Below are 19,672 nucleotides of genomic sequence, written 5' to 3'. Positions count from 1 at the left end.
TCAGCTGTAGTGCCTCCGGGTAGATTAATATTTTAGTCACTTGGGGATTGTGGATGAAAGCCCGGCGGACATCTTCCTGTCAGCAATTTCCCCCCCTGCCATCTTTTAATCCTTTTCTCTGCGTCTGCCTCATTCTTTTTTTATTTATTTAATGTGTTTTCGTAACTTTATGGGACGTTTGCCCTTACTTTTTTCTTCTTCTTTTGAGGCAATTTCATTATATATATTTTTTATAAATTAATTTTTCCAACGTAGTTTGGGGCAAGGAGTAGAGACCCAAAGGCCAGGCGGTGGCACTCTCTGGCTGGGACAAGGCAAGATGGCGGAAGAGGTCGTGCAGTTTGAACCAATCTGATTGGCTGTCAGTTTCGATAGACCTGACACCGCAGACGTTCCTTTTGGGCATGCTCAGTGAGGAGGCCGGAGCGCGGTCGCCAAGGCAACGTTGAGATTGGGGAATGGGAAGGGGGCTTGACTAGCAGTCTCAAGCTGCCACATTGCCTCAGCATTAACAGAGTCTTTAATAAACGCTTAAGAGGCAGCCCCGCAAATTAGTTATGACAGTTTGCGCAGAGCATCAGATCTCCCCCTCGCTCCTGCCGCCCTCCTCCTTTAAAGGGCCCGTAGCCTGGACAACTTTGACATAATTTTGCAATAATTATCACTTGGAAGAATTTCCGCGCCGGGGTGGACGTCAGAACCGATCACGTCAACCCGGCAATAAATGCTGACCAGCAGACTCAGGCCATTCCTTTTCTCTCCAACCTTACTGTTGCCGTTGTTGGGTTTTTTTAACTTTCTTGTGCATTATTTGATATTGTTTGATCGTTATTGTCAGTTGGCTTCCTTTATTTACTTATTTAAAACTTTATGGGTTTTCCTCCCCACTCCCTCCCTCCCTCCCTGCCTCCCTCCCTCCTCTCCTTCCTTCTCTCTAAAACACAGGGAATGGACAACCAACCACTCCTGGACGGTTTAACCCAGCTCAGATTAAGCAAGAGGCTACAGAGAATCCAGGCTCCGTGTCCACCGTGACCCAGGATTCCTTGCAGGAGCACAGCTTGGACCTGAGTGTGAAGGATCATGGGTAAGAGAGGGAGGCTCTGCAGCGACAGATTTGGGTGATGGGGAAGAACATGGCAATGTCCTAAAAGCTTGCTGCATTGAGCGTGGGTGGGGAAGAGGGCATCATCGGAAGCCTCTCACTCAGTCTGACTAAAGCGGTTAAGATAAATGTGGCCAGGCCTGCTGCTGGGAAGAAGGTCATCGGAGACGGCAGTCTGTGCAACAGTCCCATTTGTTCAGCTTTTCAGTGGCCCCCAGCCTGGCTCACGTACCCTTAAACTCCGCCTCACCCTTTTTAGCTGTGTGAGTGAATCCATCAGTTTTGCCTGGGTTGTATTGTGCAGGGCAACCAGCTCCCTCTGCTCCCATGAGCTTTCTTTAAGGCACTGTTTGCCAACCTGGTGCCCTCTCTTGTGCTTTGGACCACAACTCCGATCAGCTGTGCCAACTGGAGGGGCTGATGGGAGTTGTCACCCAAAACACTTGGAAGGTGGCAGGTTGGCCTAGTTGGCATCCAGACACCCTTCATTCATTTCCTTGGAGTGCTGTTATAACTCAGAACCAGGACGGGGTTGAGCGGTGAAGAGCAGGACAACAACTTGACAGTTGGACGTAAGAACTGTCACTCTCCCGCTTACATCTCAGCCAAGTCTTCAGGTGCTGGACTGGTTAGGCCAGTGAGCTTGACCCTGGCTGGCTGGAGAGAGTGGCTCCCACCTCGTCCGTCCTTCTCCAGCAGGTAGAATGTGAGGATGGGGACCCCAGTTTGAAAGGAGAATTAATTGCAGTCGTCGTCATTCCCCCCGCCCTCACCAATGCACATCTTAACTAAACCCTGTTGGTTTGTGTGTTCCAGTAATGAATCAAATGGCCACACAGTCTCGGCAAATTCATCTCTTTTATCCTCGCTTATGAATAAGGTAAGAGCCATCCATCAAGGGCCTTTCATTCCCCCCACCAAGAGAAATTAAAGCCACGGTGGCGAGGTGGGGAGGGAGGGGGAGACGCGTTTGTTTTTTAATGTTTTGCCTCTAATAAGATGAGTTTGTACCATTTAAATTTTGAGACCATTTTTCATCGGGTATAATTTCAGAGCCACTGCTTACGAATTAATTTAATGAACTGGCTGAAGAAATATATCGCAGCCTCTGACATCTTCTTCTCTCTCCCCCCCCCCCCTCCTATCCCTTTGGAAACGGGAGGCCTCTCAAAGGGGTTTGTTTTTTAATTTCCAAACCAGACAATTCCTCTTTTGTTTCCTGTTATTAATTCTATTTATTTACCATAAAAGTTTTCTGAGGGTGGAGGCAGGTGGTTGTTTTTCTGAGCGTAGGAAGGAGGGCAAGCGTGTGGGAGGACAGGATATACCTGAAGTTTTGAGCCAGAATCTTTGATTCCATGCTTCCAGCACCCTTGAATGCCACTGCTCTGGAATATTTTTTTTTTTTTAAGTGCATAATTCTTTTGTTAAGTTGGGGCAGGGGAGAATAATTATGCACCCAACAGATATATTTTTTCACCCTTTTACATGATAAATGCTACTTTGGCTAGATTAATTGTGCCCCCCGTAGCCAGCTGCATCTGCAGTCTGGGTATCCTCAAAGCCAGCCTTCGGTGTCCTGTTGCGTGATGAGATTTCGAGGCATCCCTGTTTTCTTCCCCTGAGCTCTGAGCGTGAGATCCAGCCAGGGCACAGAACCCCCCAGAAAGGACAATGTGACTTTGTCTGATGTTCTCTCTCTCTCTCTCTCTCTGTCTCTCTCTCTCCCTCTCTCTCTCTCTGCCTCTCTGCCTTCCCTTGTCCATCCATCCCAGAAAGGTTTTTATTTCCTTCTCTCATCAGGATTTCAGTTGTTCTTTTAGCACATTATCGAGCTGGACTATGCCACTGTGTATTTTCAGCTCTTCTTTAAATCTGTCAAAGCACCTGCTGATTTGGATTGTTAGAGGAGGGTTTTTTTTTTTTTTTTGTTCTTTAAAGAAGGAAACTCGCAGAATTTGGCGAGTTTTTTCTTTCTTTCATAAACTGTATATACCGTTATACAAACACACACACCAAAAAGCACTCAAAGCGGTTTTGTTTTGTTTACTGACTGTAGATAAAACCTGACTGTAGCCCCAGAGAGCACCAGGAACTCATTCTGCAGAAGTGGGCTCCAGAATCTGATCTTGAGCCCTCTTCAGATTTCTCCCAGCAGCTTAATACTGCTTCCCAAATAACTGACAACCAAGGAGAAGAATTCCCTTTTGTAGTGAGGGAACCATTCATTATTAGACCTTAAAACAAGGAGCATCACTGCTCTGGGAGCCGGTATAGAGAGGCAGGGACCTACTTAACAACTGCCAGGGGTCTCCTTCCCCAACCTAGTGGCCCGTGTGTTTGTGCTAGCTGAGGCTGATGGAAGTTGTACTCCAAAATGTCTCATTGTGGAAGGTTTCCCTAGCAAGTACACAGTTGTCATAGGATTTGGACCTGGGCTTCCTTTGCTCCACTTGACTCCACTCCCCAAGCCTGTTGTTTTCTGTTACTTTTTAGGATAAACCACAACTTATTTGTGGGATAATCTCAGACGAACTCAGGATTTATCTCCTAACATACTGCACCTTCTTTCTCCCCACAGATGTCTCAGACCAACCCCAACCTCGGCAACCTTCTTGGCTTGAAGGTGGAGGCTGACGGCAGCCCTCTGGGAGCTTCAGGTGATGCCACGCAATACCTGGGCAAGACAGTGAAGGCTCTTGTCCAGGAGAAACTCTCTGAGCCCTGGAAGATGTACCTGCGCAGGTGAGGGCAGGTTCTGAGCCAGGTTAGGTGGTGTAAAGGGGATTGGTATGATACCAACATTACCCACTTAAAAACCGTTCGGGAATTTTGTGGCACTCCCCGCTGAGGCTGGGCATCTCTGCTCCCTGTTGCATGTACCGAGCCTAGTAAAGATCTTCTTATTTCAGCAGACATTTGGAGGTGGTTGTAGTGAAGCGGTATATAAATTGTCAAAATAATTACATAAGGCTGCATGTGTTCCTGCAGCAGTTCAAGATGGCTGTCACCACCTCAGCCCTGTCTCTGTTGCATTTAGATGCTTGAGCAGCACAGGTTGCACAATGTCACAGCCACCATAAATCTAAATTATCATGAGTTCCAAGGCTGTAATCATTTACATTTTATTTTACCATATTTAACAATCAAGTGGCTCACAAATACAGCCAGAAGCGGTATCATTCATTCATTCATTCATTTAAAAAAAAGTTTATATGCCGCTGTACCATAAAAATGTATCACAGCTGTTTACAATGAACATGAAAACAAAAAACCAAGCAATAAAATCATAAAAAGTTTAAAACAAGTGAAAAGTAAAAAGAAATTAAAAAGGAGCCTCACCATTGATCGAGCTGGAATATAATGGTTCAGGCGATTTCTGCGGGATCTTGCTTTTAAAAAGTAAGGCACTACATAAAAACTAGGGAAAAACCAATATATCTGAAAGAGGAGTTGAAACAGATAAAATGAATTGCTATTAAAGCCTAAAATAGAACAGGCTTTTCCTGGTGTCTTCAAGAGAGTAAGGAAGGCGCCAAGTTAGTATATCTGTGGAGGGAACTGTGCAATGAAGGAGCCACCACTGAAGAGGCCTTTTTAGCTGTGGCCTGATTTATTAAGGTGTGGCGCCCAGTGAAGGATGTCAGCATACAATCTCAGTTGAGAGCTAGGTTCAGATGGGAGCAGGCAGCCCTCCTGATGCCCAGAAATGGGGGGGAGGGCAATTTATGGTGAGCCTGCAAACCTCCCCATGTTGTTAGACTCCAACTCCCATCAGCTAGAGTCAGCATAGCTGGTGGTCAAGAATGATGGGAATTAAGAGTCTGACAACATTGGGAGGGCCCCAGATTTCACATCCCTGCACGCTAGGCTCATGGGAGCTGGGAGCCCCATCCGGAAAGAAAGCTCCCTGCAGTGTCTCTGCATGAGTAGCTGCTCTGGCTTTTATTAAGACTGATGAAAACAGGGATGATGGGGCATCTGTGGCCCTTCCAACTTTTGTTAGGGCTGCAGCTCCCACCATCCAGCATGGCCAATGGTCAGGGATGAGGGAGTTGGAGTCCAACTACATCTGGAGCGATGCATATTCTTCATCCCTAGTTTATGGACTTAGCAATCAAAACCAGTGCTATGAATTGAGCCTGGGTCCTACTGTGTGCTCTATGCACTTCACTCCTTAGCAGGTCTCTCTCCCCTGAATCAGTGTTGTTGCCCCGATTCTTTCTGCAGGCTCCATTCCCCTGATGATTTCTCTGCCCTCGTTCTGGGGCTCCCAGCTCCTCCCAGACTAGCATAATTTGTAAATTTCATTAACTTGGCTGTTTACTCCCTTTTCCCAGATTACTAATCAAGACATTAAATAAATTCAGACCAAGCCGGTCTCTTTCCCGGCAGGACTCATTGCACGCACGCACTCACACCCAAAAAAACCTTAGCGGCAGTCATTTGTCATTCTCCTTTGTTTATGATCCTTCAGCCTGTTTGTGCCCCAGAAGCTGTTACTTGCACCCCAGCCAGTTTGAGAACATATGAGAGACGCTATCAAAATGCCTTTACTTAGGAGACGGATTCATTGCCTCCCTCCTTCCACTCAGTTTATAACTATGTTTTTCTGAAAAGTAATCCAGCTTGTCCAGAGAGAGGTTGCACTCTTCTAGAATCCCAAAGCGGTTCTCAGCATTCCTTTGATCTTCTAGGTGTTGAATATCTTTTCCGTAGAGATATGCTGCATTAATGAACACCTTGCCACCCCCCAAAACAATTCTTAGAAAAATCAGTACTTGTGGGGGCTGGTAGGGGGGGCCGTTGAAGCTCCCCCTCTCCAGATTTTCAAACCATCAACACGTCTGCTCTCTTCAGACAGTGCCAGATTTGATAGAGAAAGACATTTACAGATGTCTTTCATCCTGAAAGGCAAACTATCTAGCTATCTGTTAGTACTGGATAAACTAGCAAGAGCTTTCATTCAGATAAAAAAAGGACCATAGCATCAAACACTAATGTTGCTCTACTGAAAATGTCAATTTAAAGAAAAGAAAATATTTGCCTTGTACAACAGTAACGGTCCTTGAACTATTTTAAGCCATTTTGGTGTGGTGTGTTACCAATAATATTTGGAACACTTCAAACCCTTCTTTTCTTGAAATTGGTTCAAAGCAGTCAAAGACTCCACCTTTCCAAATGTGATAGAGAAGAGTGTATTAGAAGTGGCCTTTCTTTTCAAAGTGCCAGTGTCCACTGACTACATTTCAGTTATCTCATGAGTAAAAGAAACAGTTTCCTTCTTTCAGGATCTCCCCCTGCCCTAAAAAAGGACACCTTCATCAGTGTTATTTTCAATATGTAAATGTATTTAAATTCAACCGATTCAAAGCCAAACAGTTAATTAAAACATTGACTTTCCTATGGAATGATATCCTGATTTCCTCCTGCTCTAGTGAATTTTCCCCCTTTTGTCGCGCTTTATCTGTTTGATCAGCCAAGCCATTATGTTTAGGCGTGTGTAAGCTTGTGTCCTTGTCTCCCTGGTTCAAAGCCGACTGAGAAGTCTAGCTAAGCAAACGTAACTGGTAGCTGTGGAAGAGCCCTTTTTGGCAGGTATGCCTTGCTCCCAATATGTGGGAAAGCATCAAAGAGGCCACCAGCTTTTGCTGGTTCAGTCCCCACCATCTCCAGCTAGGGTTGGAAAAGGCACCTGATTGAAGCTCTGGAGGGTCATAGAATCAAGAGAGTTGGAAGGGACCCTGAGGATCATATAGTCCAACCCCCTGCAATGTAGTAATATGCAGCTGTCCCTTACGGGGATCAAACCTGCAACCTTGGCATTACAGACAGCACTGAGGTGGATGGACCAGCGGTCTGGCTCAGAATAAGGTATATATATATGTGTCTCATTTTGACAGATTTGGTACCAAGGACTTCTGCGATGCTCAGTGTGACTTTCTTCATAAAGTGCATTTCCACTGTGTGGTGGAAGAATGTGGAGCCCTCTTCAGCACCTTGGATGGAGCCATCAAGCACGCCAAGTAAGGGGATGAGCCAAGACACAATGAATTCCAATGCAAACACACACAATACTTACAATTGCTCTCGATTAAAAGGCTGGAGGGGCAACCCCTGGGGTTACAGGAGCTGTGTGTGGCCTTGGCAGGATTCAGAAAGATGGTCCTGAGTGAACACAGTTGTTGACCCACACAGTTCACCTGCCCTGATTTGAGATTTCATGGGTGGAAGTAATTGTGCTGGCCTTCCTTTTGCTATCTGGAACTTCGTTTTGGTTGGGAACATGGCACACTTCCTCCCTTTGCCTGGTGAGTGCAGCACACTGGCTAAGAGTCCTGAGCTGTTCATCAGTTTGAATCTCGCCTCTGACACAGTAATCATAACTGTGGTTAAGCTCAGTTAGTTTGAAGCAGGCGACAGTGTCAGTTTGGAACAAACAACAAATTGCAGTTAATCTAAACCAGAAGGTGGAAACGCCTGAATTCCTCCTTGCCAACTGCGCTGGAGGAGATGAGGGGGCTAAGTGAGTGGACTCAAGGTTCATCTAGGGGAACCTTTGACTTTCTAGATGCTGCTGCACTCCAACGCCCATCAGCCCATCCAATGATCACGGATGATGGTTGCTGGAATCCAGCAACATCTGGAGAACTGAAGGTTCTCCCATGCCTGTTCTAAACTGCTTTAGAACGGCTTCTGAAGGCAGCTGCCGTGTTTTGTCTTTGGGTTTCACATGGCTCAGGATGTTGGGACATAAATAAAAAGGGTGATTTAAGATACCTTGGAGGCCAGGAATCACCAGCACCACCTCCAGAAAGAAATAAAAGAGTTATCTATTACTAAAAATAGTTTTAAAAGCAGGCATAACTTGGATGTTTTTGTTTTTTTAAAAAAGGGGGCTGATAATAAAGGAGGAAGGATGGAAGAGTGAAAAGGTTGCTTACCTTTGTCCAAATGGAAACAAAGAACTTTGGGCTGTGTTGAACTAAGTTGCACTCGGAGGAGACCCATTGAAATTAATGAAATGAAGTTATGCTCCTTAGCATCACTGGGTCTACTCTGAGTAGGACTGGGCTTGCATACAACCCTTTTTATCTACTCAGAGGTAATGGCTTCCACACTTTGGAAACATGGGTGTGGTGCACTAATCAGAATGGGAGGTGAGGTGTGGGCTTCAAAGCAATTTTCATGTATAAAGTGTACGAGCCTAATGTTAACTGCTTTCTCCCCTCTTGCCATAGTTTCCACTTCCGAACAGATGGCGGAGCTGTGAAAGGAAGCTCTGAATTCTCTTTCCCAACCGTTGCTGAGACCAAGACTTCCTTAGCCCCTTCGTCACCCTCAGCTTCTTCTTCCGCTGCGCTGGCCAACACCTCTGCCCCGGATGTGCCCACCCCGAGCTCGGTGACTGTGCCCTCCACTCCCACCCTCCTGGCCTGGAAACAACTGGCTTCCACCATCTCTCAGATCCCCACATCAGTGCCTAACCTGGCCACGTCCCCCTTGACGACGACTTCCCTCGAGAACGCCAAGCCTCAGGTCAAACCTGGCTTCCTCCAGTTCCAGGAGAAGTGAGTGACTTCAGTTAAAGGGGGAAATGGAGGGCTGGGGGAGGCAAACCATTTTCCCCAAGAGCAGTTTTCTCCCAAAGATCATATCCTTGCTGCTCCCCTTACACAACCATAATCCCAGCTCTGCTGCCTCTCGTTTAAAGCCAGGATACTTCTGGGTCTCCACAGGTAGCAATGACACTACAGTGGTACCTTGAGTTACAAACACCTCAGGTTATAGACTCTGCTAACCCAGAAGTAGTACCTCGGGTTAAGAACTTTGCCTCAGGATGAGAACAGAAATTGCATGGCGGCAGCACAGCAGCAGCAGGAGGCCCCATTTGCCAAAGTGGTACCTCAGGTTAAGAACAGTTTCAGGTAAAGAACGGACCTCCAGAATGAATTAAGTTCATAACCAGAGGTACCACAGATAAATAGGAAGCTGTTTTGTCCCAATGGATCCATCTAGCTTAGTAAAATCTACTCGGACTGGCAGTAGCTCTCCAAGGTCTCAGGCCAAGTGGGATCTTTCCTGCCACTTGCTCGCCTGAACCTTTTTGCTTGAGTTCCCAGGGATTGAACCTGGGACCTTCTGCATACAAAGCAGGTGTACGACCACTGAACTAGTTGACCAGCCCCTTGAAGGACATCTACCTGACATTCAGAAGACATGTGAAGGCAGCCCTGTTCAGGGAAGTTTCTAATATGTGACATTTTAGTGTATCTTTCATCTTTGTTGGAAGCCGCCCAGAGTGGCTGGGGAAACCCAGCCAGATGGGCGGGGTACAAATAATATATTATTATTATTATTATTATTATTATTATTATTATTATTATTATTATTATTATTATTATTATTGAAGGGAAGAGATTTGAAAGGCCAGGACGGAGCATCTTAGTCATCTTAGTCACGGGGGTCGGGGGACCCTGGTTTCTAATAGCGATGATGCAATTAGAAGGGAGTTCAGGGAATGCTGTCCAGAAACTTATTCTTCCTCTTTCTAATAAAAATTCCCCAGTGATCCATGCCTGGCAACAGATTGCAAGTATGCCAACAAATTCCACTTCCACTGTCTGTTTGGGAACTGCAAGTACGTGTGCAAAACCTCCGGAAAGGCCGAGTCCCACTGCCTCGACCACATCAACCCCAACAACAACCTTGTGAATGTGCGAGACCAGTTTGCTTATTACTCCCTGCAATGTCTCTGTCCTAACCAGGTAAGGGTGAAAGGCTGGGAGGTGATGGGACAACAGCGGGTGGGGGAGCAGGCAGGAACTTGGAGCCCACTGGTGTCATGCTCTGACTACACCCATTGAAATGAATAAGCATGTCTGACTTAGGTCCGTTAACTTCAGAAGGTCTACTCTGAGTAAAATTTTGCTGGTTGCATCCCAGAGAAGCAGAATGGGGTCGATGCCCCGTTGTGTGTGCCACCCACCAAATTACAACTGCACTGCAGGCTTAGCCTAGTTTAGCTCTCATGCCACATCCTCCAGCTAAGGGCTCGTCCACACTTCTGCTTGTCCCATTCTTTCTAGGCATGGTCCAAGCAATTTTGCGATTGCCCTGCTGCTTTTCCCTGGAAAAACCCATTGTTTACAGCTGAATTAGAACAAACAGCAATCTGCAGAAAACACAATCCAAACGGATAAATACGTGCATTTCATAAGGGTCAGAGAGAAAAAATTCTACTGGGACATTCCTACCACCAGATCTCACGCTAACTTGGTTGGGTTTTGTTCTGAGTCAGGGTTGCTGTGTTGTATGCTGACCTTGCTTGCCCTCATCTTCTCCTTCCAGCACTGTGAGTTCCGAATGCGAGGGCATTACCACTGTCTTCGCCCTGGCTGCTTTTTTGTGACCAACATCACCACCAAACTCCCCTGGCACGTGAAGAAGCACGAGAAGGCAGAGCGCAGAGCAGCCAACGGCTTCAAGTACTTCACCAAGAGGGAAGAGTGCGGCAGGCTAGGTAAGTCTCTCTCCTCTGGTGTAACATAGTGTTGGGGCAGGATCTTTCACCAGTTGACAACAGCAAAAAGTCTGACACTGGATCTAAAACTCACAAGGAAGTGTGCATATAATTGCACTCAGTCACTCTTGGTCATTTCCTCCATAAAGAGTGTTTTTTCCACCAGGTTATCTTCCTTCTCCTTTGATAACGGATTCTGTTCCCTTTCCCCCAAGCAGTGGGAAGTTCCCAGCCACCTTTGCAGGATCTGTTTCCTGTAGAGGAAAGAAAGTGGGAAACTAGTGACCTCTCTCTCTAAAAAAAAAATAATATGTTTACTTACAAATCTTCAGGTTGATTTTTGTAAGGGTGCAGTGGCAAGCATACAGGTCGTTAGTGCCTGGGAAGAGCCCCTTCTTACTAGCCATTTTATTTTATATCACACCTCAAAATGGTATGATTGTCCACCACACATGGAGAGCCAGTGTGGTGTAGTGGTTAAGAGCGGTAGTCTCGTAATCTGGGGAACCGGGTTCGCGTCTCCGCTCCTCCACATGCAGCTGCTGGGTGACCTTGGGCCAGTCACACTTCTTTGAAGTCTCTCAGCCCCACTCACCTCACAGAGTGTTTGTTGTGGGGGAGGAAGGGAAAGGAGATTTTTAGCCGCTTTGAGACTCCTTAAAGAGAGTGAAAGGCGGGATATCAAATCCAAACTCCTCTTCTTCTTGTCCCAACATCCCTGTGAGGTAGGGTAGACGTCATGGCTGAGTGAGGATTTAAAGGTAGGTTTCCCCACCTCCTTGTCCAGCTCTCCAATTGCTACAACTGCACCATCTCCCTAGCCTTTCATACAACCAGAACTGAGTGCACTTCTATTCCAAGCCAAATCGCCTACTTTCTGTGTGGGTAGGCAGACAAACAGGTTTGGAAAAGTTCCTTTGATCAGTGGGTCCTGCCCTGGGTAGTTAAGAATGCAAGTGGGGAAGGCAACCCACAGCTGTTTCTAACAGATACAACCCCAGTGGCAACTCCCCAGCAAGGCGAGATGTCTCTGCTCACCCTGGTTGCAGGAGAAGAGTCACGGGGAGCAAACACCTGCTCTGCTCACCTTAGAAATTTGAGTGTGACAGAAGAACCCTGAAATCTCCCAGTAGTCCTTTTTGCACGATACCCCTTGGCTTGAGCAGTACATTTTTTGATACTCCTTGCCAGATCTGCCTAGCAAAAGCCAAAGGGTAAATATTTCCCAATGGTGGTAGTGGCAGCGTAAGGGGGAGAATCCTCCCCTTCTCTCTTCTGGCATCTACAGTCGCTTCGGCGCTGGAGGCAAGCACATTGCCTCTTTCGATGCCAACCATCCAGGCACATCAAAGCGCCTGATAGGCGGCAGGGGTGTGTGTGGTTGGCAGATCCGCTTGCCAGACTTATTAGGGCCATGCCAAAAACAATTACGAAATTGTAAACACCTCCCCCTCCTTTCCTCCAGCTGCTACGGCAAACAAAAGTGAACCCTCCTGGGCTAAACCCACACATGGTTGGCCCCTTCTGCAGACTATGAGCAGAGGCACCCAGCACTCAGCCCCACTGGCTCAGCTGCTGAACTGCAACCAGAAGGGGTTGTGCCAATAGGGGTGCAACCAGTTCTAAGTTGCTTATTTATCTGCAAAATTCAACAGCCATCCCATATAGAAACCAGCTTTCTGCCCTCAGTAAGCCAAATGACAGGACCAGTTTTTTGGGCACCAGTGATAGCTGGGACCTGGGTGTTTCCACCTCTTAGTTTAACTGGTGCTGAGGTCTAGCAGGGTCATAGGTGTGTGTGGAAGTGGTGGAGACCCTTTTCAGAAGGCCTACAATGGGGATGGCCCTCCAGGTGTTTGTTGCTGGACTCCAGCTCCCATCAGCCCCAGCCAGCATGGCCAATGGTCAGGGATGGCTGTATGTGTTGTGTGTGGACACAGGTTCTAAATCCCTGTCTGAACAGCCAATAACACCCACCCACCTCAAACCAGCCAACTTGCTGGCTTTGCAGTCAAAGATTCCATGCAGGACTGGCCTAGACTGAACACATGCATGTGGCGGCTCTAGTCTCAGAAAGAGATTCTGGAGGCTTCTTGTTTGACACATAGTTTTTTGTAAGCAGCAGGGGCTTCTTCAGGCAGCCACCTTTCCTCTTCGCAGATGGTCCAAGGAGGTGGGGAGATAAATTTGGCTTCTAAGCCATTATTTGTAGGCAGGGGAAGAGTCTCCTTTGGCTTTTGAAACTGGCAACCCCCTCTTTTCTCCACCAGCTGTACCTGCACCTCTCACCCCAGAGAAGTGTTTAGCCCCATGTTGTCTGGGGCACCATGTATTCGCTGGAGTCCTGGAGGACAAACAAGCCATGGCCTTCTTTGTGTCCCTGGCTGCCTCCCCGCTGCCCCCCTGAACACAACCGATTCTATTGATGGGGATAAAAATAGCCAATATGCGCGCACACACACACACGACAAAACAAAACAGCCAACGTTCAAAGCGAGAGCAAGAGAGAGATCTCTTCCTATTCGGTTGTGGGTTTTTGTGGGTTTTTTACTTCATAAAGAATTCATGTTGGAGAGGCAGCGAGGCCTGTGGTAACCTGGGCAACGGCAAACAACACCGTCAGTCTGCCCCTTACCTGGGTCTTGGCTTACGAATGTCAAGCGGCTTGGCGGTTGCCGCTGTTTGCTCAACCAGTGCTGTTCCAGGGGATGGCTGGGGCCAGACAAAGCCGCCCGATGATACATGACACTCGGCTGCCCCAGCAACGGGCAAGCCTTCACCTGCCTGCGGCCGATACAGTTTCAGTCCTGCCAGCACTGTTTGTTCTTCTTCCTGAAAGGAGAACAGGGTGGCGGGTTGATAGAGACAGAACAGGGGGGCGCTGGGTGATTGGGGGGGGGGGGTTCTACAGGGTGAGAGAATAATATTTAAACAAATACCAAACTTGGCAGAGACATAAAACAGTGCCACTTTCTTAAGAACATACAGTTTGCTCAATTCACTGGCTGAATTTGGCAAGGAGCAGACGTTGTGGTGGGGGACATTTATGGATGCGCTGAGGAAGAAAAGAGGTTCTTCATGATGTGTTTGGATTTGTGTGCACAATATTGTTGGTGAACATGGACTGTTCGTGATGCTTTTCAAACATGCAAAGTGATGCACCCAAATATTCCTCAAACAAGGCCAAGAGCCTGGTTCAGTTCGATAGTTGTGAGCTTCTGGGCAAGCAGAACAATGTTTTTTTCTAAACTGGTGTTGAACAGACTGAGCTCTGGCACCATCCTCTGAATCATCACTATCACTTGCCTACTGGCCATGCTACCTCTGGGGCCGATGGGAGTTGGAGTCCAACATTACAGCCAGAGGGCCACCCTCATCTAAACCCCCAAAGAAAAAGGAGAAATCAGGACTGCCATCCCGTTAAAGGAATCTTACCAAGTTACTCAGTTAATTGATTAAACTTACACAAATCTGTTCTGAAACAAACGAAACAAAATGTGTTTCTTTTGCTTTTGTTAATGCACAAGGCATTAACTTAGGAGATGCAGATCCCCTTCTGCCAGCTGCAATTTTCATAACTACTTGCATTTAAAAACTGGGCTTCAAAAAAATGTTGTCCAATTAATTTGGACACATTTTTAGTCTATCAACATGGTTTTTAATGGATTGATCTAGCCAATTAATAAATTAAATGCTGCAGCCTTACTTAGTTAATTACATAGAAAAATTAGGACACCAAAAGGGCTTCACATACATTATCTCACTCATCTTTCCCCCAGATGTTGCTGGAATACATCTCCCATCCTCTCTGGCCATTGGCTGTGCTGCTTGCTGGGGCTGATGGGAGTTGGAGTGCCACCACCACCTATGAGGACAAAGGTTCCCCATTATTACTCTAGAGCCATGTAGCCCTTCTCTCTCCTTGTTCGTTTGAGACTTCTCCCACCACCGCCTTTGGCAAAGCAGAAGGGATTCAACCAGCACTCACGTTGAGTGGCCCTAAAAACCTTTAGGTGACACGAGACCTCCTCCACACTGACCCCCTTGCCAGGCAGGCTTTGTGCCATGTGCACTGATTGGACTAGGTGAGGAAAGTAGGGGAAGGACATCCTTCCATCTTAATCAGATGTGGGGAAACTCTGGCTGCCAGATGTTGCTGGCCTACAGCTCTCACCATCCCTGACCATTAGCCATGCTTGCTGGGAGTTGTAGTTAGTTCAGCAACATCTGGAGTGTCACCGGTTCCTTATACCTGATTTAAGTCTTGGATTCTAAGACAATTAATAAAGTAACCCCCCCCGCCCTCTTACCTGTGTCAGAAGCCTATGCTACTAGTTTAAAACAAGTTCTTTTTCCTGACCCCTCTTCAGCAAGAGAATCCTTTCTGCCTTGTTCTCCCACATTAGGAAGTATTTAACACACAAGTCTGGGGATGCGGAAGAGCCAGCAGTCAGTCCCAATTGCTGCACTCTCTCAGAGATCAAATAGGACAGCAGCCATTGCCAAGCCCCCTGCCCGGAGCACAGCTGCTCCACTCCTGGCCACTGTTAACTTACGAGGTTTGCATCTGTTTTGCATTCCCTCTCTCCCAGGTTGCAAGTACAACCAAGTGAACAGCCATTTCCATTGCATCCGTGAAGGCTGCCAGTTCTCCTTCCTCCTGAAGCATCAGATGACATCCCATGCCAGGAAGCACATGAGGAGGATGCTGGGGAAGAACTTCGACCGTGTTCCCACTCAGGTGACTCCTCCTGCAGGGTGGCTATAAATATGCTTAGAAACCACTAAGCTATGGCACTTCCCCACGTAAGAAGTTGCTATATCATGTCAGACTATTCAGCTCAGAACTGACTGGCAGCAGCTCTTTGGGCAGGAGCTTTTTCCAGGCCCACCTGAAGTTAACAGGAATTAGGATCTTCTACATGCCAGGCAGATGCTTTCCCGCTGAGCTACAGCCCTTCCCCAAGACCTATGTGAATTGTCCAGGACAAGATGTGAAAGCAGAATCTTCAAAATTCCTCATGGCTCCTGATCTTTGCTCTAAAATCTGCATTCACATTCAGTTCTACCATTGTATTACTTCTGCAAATATTCAAAAAGCATTCCAGTTATATTAGAAAACGTGACATTAGAATCACCCCCCTATATTATCCCCCTTTGCTCTTATTTTAAAACAACTGCATTGGTTGCCAGTTTGTTCCCAGGGCCAGCTGAAAGTGTTCTCGCTTGTGTTAAAAGTCTTAAATGACTCAGGCCCCAAATGTCTGAGAAACCACTTCCTTCCCTACAGTTGAGCAGAGGGGGCCCTTTTAGTCATTCCATTGCCCTCAGAAACTTGGCAGGGGGTTGCCACCCCTAAGTTGTAGACTTTCCTGCCCACAGAGGTGCATATTGCACTGGCACTACACAGATTTCAGCAAATGCTGTGAACACTCTGCCCTGGCCTTTGATAACCGAGGTGTCTGTTTTCAGGACCCACCCTGTTCCTGTAACTTTCCTCTGTTTTAACAGTTTTTAATTCTGAAATTTAAAGTGCTGTAACCCACCCCAGGACCTGCTGGTGAAGGGCAGGTGGCAAATGTAGTAGTAGTGGTAGTAGTAATGTAATGCAGAATCAAAAGATCCCCTCCCCCCAGCACATCTTAATGCACATGCTGCCTCTGCCATAGTCGCAGCTGCTAAATTCAGCAAGTTCAACACAGCCCAATGCTGATGCCAAGATTAACACTCCCAGGCCCAGGCTCTGGTGGCATCCTCTGCATATATACACAGAATTCACAATGCCAGCATTAACACCCTTTAGGCAGGTGATGTATATGATGCCAGCCTGATTGTGCTAGCCAACATGACCTAGCACCAAACAGATGTCCACTTGGAACCCAACTACTGTTATTGGTGTAGAAGTCAAACACACCCCTCCCAATATCGCGTTTCTCGCTGCAGGTTATTGGACACACTCCAAGGAACGAAAACCTCCCCCAAGTCAGCAGCATGGCTCCCAGCCCAGCCTCATCAGGGACTCCTGCTTCCTTCCAGGGACCCCAAAGCATGATGGATACCGAGACAGATGAGTACATTGACTACACAGGATGCAGTCCTGGTGGCATCTCCTCTGAGTCCTCCAATATGGACCGCAGCTGCTCCAGCACGCCAGTGGGCAACGAAAGCACTTCAGCCGGTAAGTGACACTGGGAGGAAACGGTTTATTGCTTTGCTTCTGAGCAGCCTAAAAGTTGCATCCCTTGGGTGCTCTCTCGCCCAAGCTGTGCCAAATTCTCCTCCTGCCATGCGGGATCTCCTCTCCGCCTGTGACACAGCAAGAGACATCACTGTGTCATCTAAGAGAGCCCCTTTGACATCACCATTCCTGGTTTGTGAGAGTATTTTTATTCTGATCCAGAATGGGCTGTGCAGCTCATACCTTGCTAAAATAATGCCTGATGGAAATAAAGATATTAGTACTTGCTCACTTAAAATCTCCCCACCACCATCCCAGTGATCAAACAAATTGAACTTTACACAGTTGCCCTTTGGGGAGATTATTAAACTGTGATCCAGGTTTTGGGGGGAAATTCTAGCACCTGTCACCAATGTAAGCAAGAGTGCCAGAGCTTGGGGTTATCGGGGGGACACGTCAGTGTGGTTGGCTGGCACACCCCACAATTTCATCAAGGAGCATTAACCTAAAAAGATGCCTCAGAGTGTCCCCATAATAGCCATTTTTAAAAGTAACTGTTCCCCACACCACAGTTCAAGTTGATGGCCTTTGCTTGGGGCAGCCTGCTGGGGCTGGTGGAAATGCACTACTAAAAAACACTGGTCCATATCAGGGCAGCAAGTAAATGCTAATCACAACCACTCCACAAACAGGGCAGAGCATAGAAACTCATAGCACTAAGGAAGCAGCCATACTCCTCTTTAAATTGCACCACTGCTCATCACACCTCTCCAGGATGACTGTGCTTGACTGTAGCCAGCCTGCCACAAACCAGATGGGGAGGGCTGGCGGTAAAACTGCAGTCCCTCTTGATACTCACAGGGACCTCTGCCACCTCTTGCTCTTCCCTGTTGGTCTCTGGGTATGCTCACTCCATCACTGCTGTCCATCACACTCTCCATCTCCTCTGTCAGTGGTTCCATTCTTGTACGTGTGAACGTGCTCTCCATTTTCATTGTACTGCTTACACTCTTGGGTTCTCATTTTGGTTCTATTTCTTTTCTTTTCCTTCTGTTCTGTTTTTCCCCCCTGCTATTTTTTTCTTTCTTTCCACATTTCTCCAGGCTGCCTGGCTGCTGCTGCTGCTCCTCCTCCTGCTGCTGGTGATGACGTTACCCAAAATGCACCACAACCACCACCTCTGCCTCCATCTTTCTCACAAGCCCTGCTCAGGTCTCCCCTTCCTTCCCTCCCGTATCTCTTCTCTCCATCTTGTGTCTCATACTCTCTGCTAAGTGCCACTCTGGGATCCAGCAGGGGCCTTGTCTTGCCCACCGCCAGCTCAACAGGGTTTTCACCCATCATTGCCGCCCCAACTCCAGTCAAAAGCGATGTTCCTCTAGTGCAGGATGCGGCAGGTAAAACCATTCTACACTTTCTCTCATGCTTTTGCAGCCCCACCCACCACATCCTACCCAAAAGGCTCCACCCCTCTGTCCTTCCACTAAAGTCCTAGCGAAGACAAACTGATGCTCAAAATGACACCTACAGTTATTGGATTGCCATTTTTTAATATATAAAAATCAATTTACAGAAGACCAATTTTTGATTGCAATAGTAGGTAAGACGAGGGGAGGTTAACCTACAGGCCACAGAGAAATCCACCTCAGCACAAAAAGTGATTTCTTTAAAAAAGGAACATTTGTTCATATTTTTTAATTGTGTGTGTGTGTGTGTGTGTGTTTCTAATTACTGATTGATCCTCTGCCCCTCTGATCACAAACGGTTTCCTGTGCCGCCCAATGCGAGCGGCTAATAGCAAAGGGGTTTTATGACAGTTAAATAACCACTTTGATATGCAGCCCCCAAAGACTTGATGGTGGGTCAGTGTGGCCTTTGGCCCTTAAAAGCTTAGCCACTCTTGGACTAGGCAACTAGTCTCATTTTCAGAAATGATTTGCACATGAACAGGTGTTTAGCACGCTACCTGAATGTACTCATCAACTCCCACCACAGCAGCAACCTCAAGACTCAAATCTGGCTCACCCAATCACCATCTCTCTACAGTCATGGTGGCCCAAGTAGGGTACAGAGCCTAGAAATCTGAAATGTTTATTCAGCCCTGGTTAAGAATGCTGCCAGCTCCTAAACATTGGGTGCTGTCCCATGAGAATTTGACCCGAGTGATGTGGTCTCCTAAATTTATCCCTTGTGAAAACCCCTTTTCACTCTTTGGGTTGGGCATAAATATTCTTTCCTATGCAAACTGTTTGTAAGGGACAGGCTTCCCAATGTGCTGCTCTTGCCCAGGAGACTACACAGCCCATTCTGGACTTGCCCCTTACCACTTCTGGGAGGAGCAAGATGGGGTCAGTGCAGGCTGAAGGTCTGTGTATTCATGGCCCAGGAAAGTTGTTGGAGCAACATTAGATGCATGTGGTTGTTGGTTTTATAGGCATAATTAGTTCATTTTATTGTGTTTCATTTAAGTCACCCTTACTTACTAGCTTGTTCCTAAAAAATGCAAGGAGAGAAATCTCATAAAGCAGCGCTGGGGAACTTGTGTCACTGGACTCCAGTTCCCATCACCCCCAGGCAACATGGTCAGGGATTATGGGAATTGGAATCCGACAGCATCTGGAGGGCTGCAGATTCTCCATGTCTGATTTTGAGTGAATGAAACAGTAAACTTATATCAGATGACAGACGAGTTGCTCATTGCTCTCCATGTCACATGCAAGTTCCAGGTAAAACATCTTTTAAAAAAGAGAGAGAGAGGGAATAGTGTTGAGCCCGTGCTTTATTAACATGGTCTGGTCCTGGCTTGCGGCTACTGCTCCTTTGATGTAGTGAGAGTACAAATATTTAGGTACGAGAGTGGAGTCAC

General features: G+C 47.1%; 1 protein-coding gene and 1 long non-coding RNA gene across 10 annotated transcripts in view; one reads left to right on the top strand and one right to left on the bottom strand.

The window, feature by feature from the left end:
* CASZ1 (castor zinc finger 1) overlaps positions 1 to 19,672 on the top strand; it is a 308,728-nt gene that overhangs the window by 282,410 nt on the left and 6,646 nt on the right. For 6 of the 9 annotated variants that reach the window (XM_028740681.2, XM_077931393.1, XM_077931394.1 and 3 more), the window contains 10 exons: positions 946 to 1,087; positions 1,922 to 1,985; positions 3,687 to 3,850; positions 7,009 to 7,131; positions 8,347 to 8,676; positions 9,675 to 9,873; positions 10,457 to 10,628; positions 15,221 to 15,369; positions 16,572 to 16,806; positions 17,910 to 18,203. In XM_028740681.2, coding sequence (XP_028596514.2) covers positions 946 to 1,087; positions 1,922 to 1,985; positions 3,687 to 3,850; positions 7,009 to 7,131; positions 8,347 to 8,676; positions 9,675 to 9,873; positions 10,457 to 10,628; positions 15,221 to 15,369; positions 16,572 to 16,806; positions 17,910 to 18,203 — 1,872 coding nt within the window. The remainder of the gene's footprint in view (positions 1 to 945; positions 1,088 to 1,921; positions 1,986 to 3,686; positions 3,851 to 7,008; positions 7,132 to 8,346; positions 8,677 to 9,674; positions 9,874 to 10,456; positions 10,629 to 15,220; positions 15,370 to 16,571; positions 16,807 to 17,909; positions 18,204 to 19,672) is intronic. The other 3 variants (XM_028740683.2, XM_028740685.2, XM_028740684.2) reach the window with 3 other exon arrangements.
* On the bottom strand, positions 10,623 to 15,225 carry LOC114602457 (uncharacterized). The gene is made up of 3 exons (XR_003707921.2): positions 14,383 to 15,225; positions 13,264 to 13,460; positions 10,623 to 10,882 (listed from the first exon to the last, which is right to left on the bottom strand). It is a non-coding gene; the product is annotated as an uncharacterized LOC114602457 (long non-coding RNA).

The sequence above is a fragment of the Podarcis muralis genome, chromosome 7, assembly GCF_964188315.1.
Source record: "Podarcis muralis chromosome 7, rPodMur119.hap1.1, whole genome shotgun sequence".
Classification (NCBI taxonomy): domain Eukaryota; kingdom Metazoa; phylum Chordata; class Lepidosauria; order Squamata; family Lacertidae; genus Podarcis; species Podarcis muralis.
This window is presented reverse-complemented; position numbering and strand designations above follow the sequence as displayed.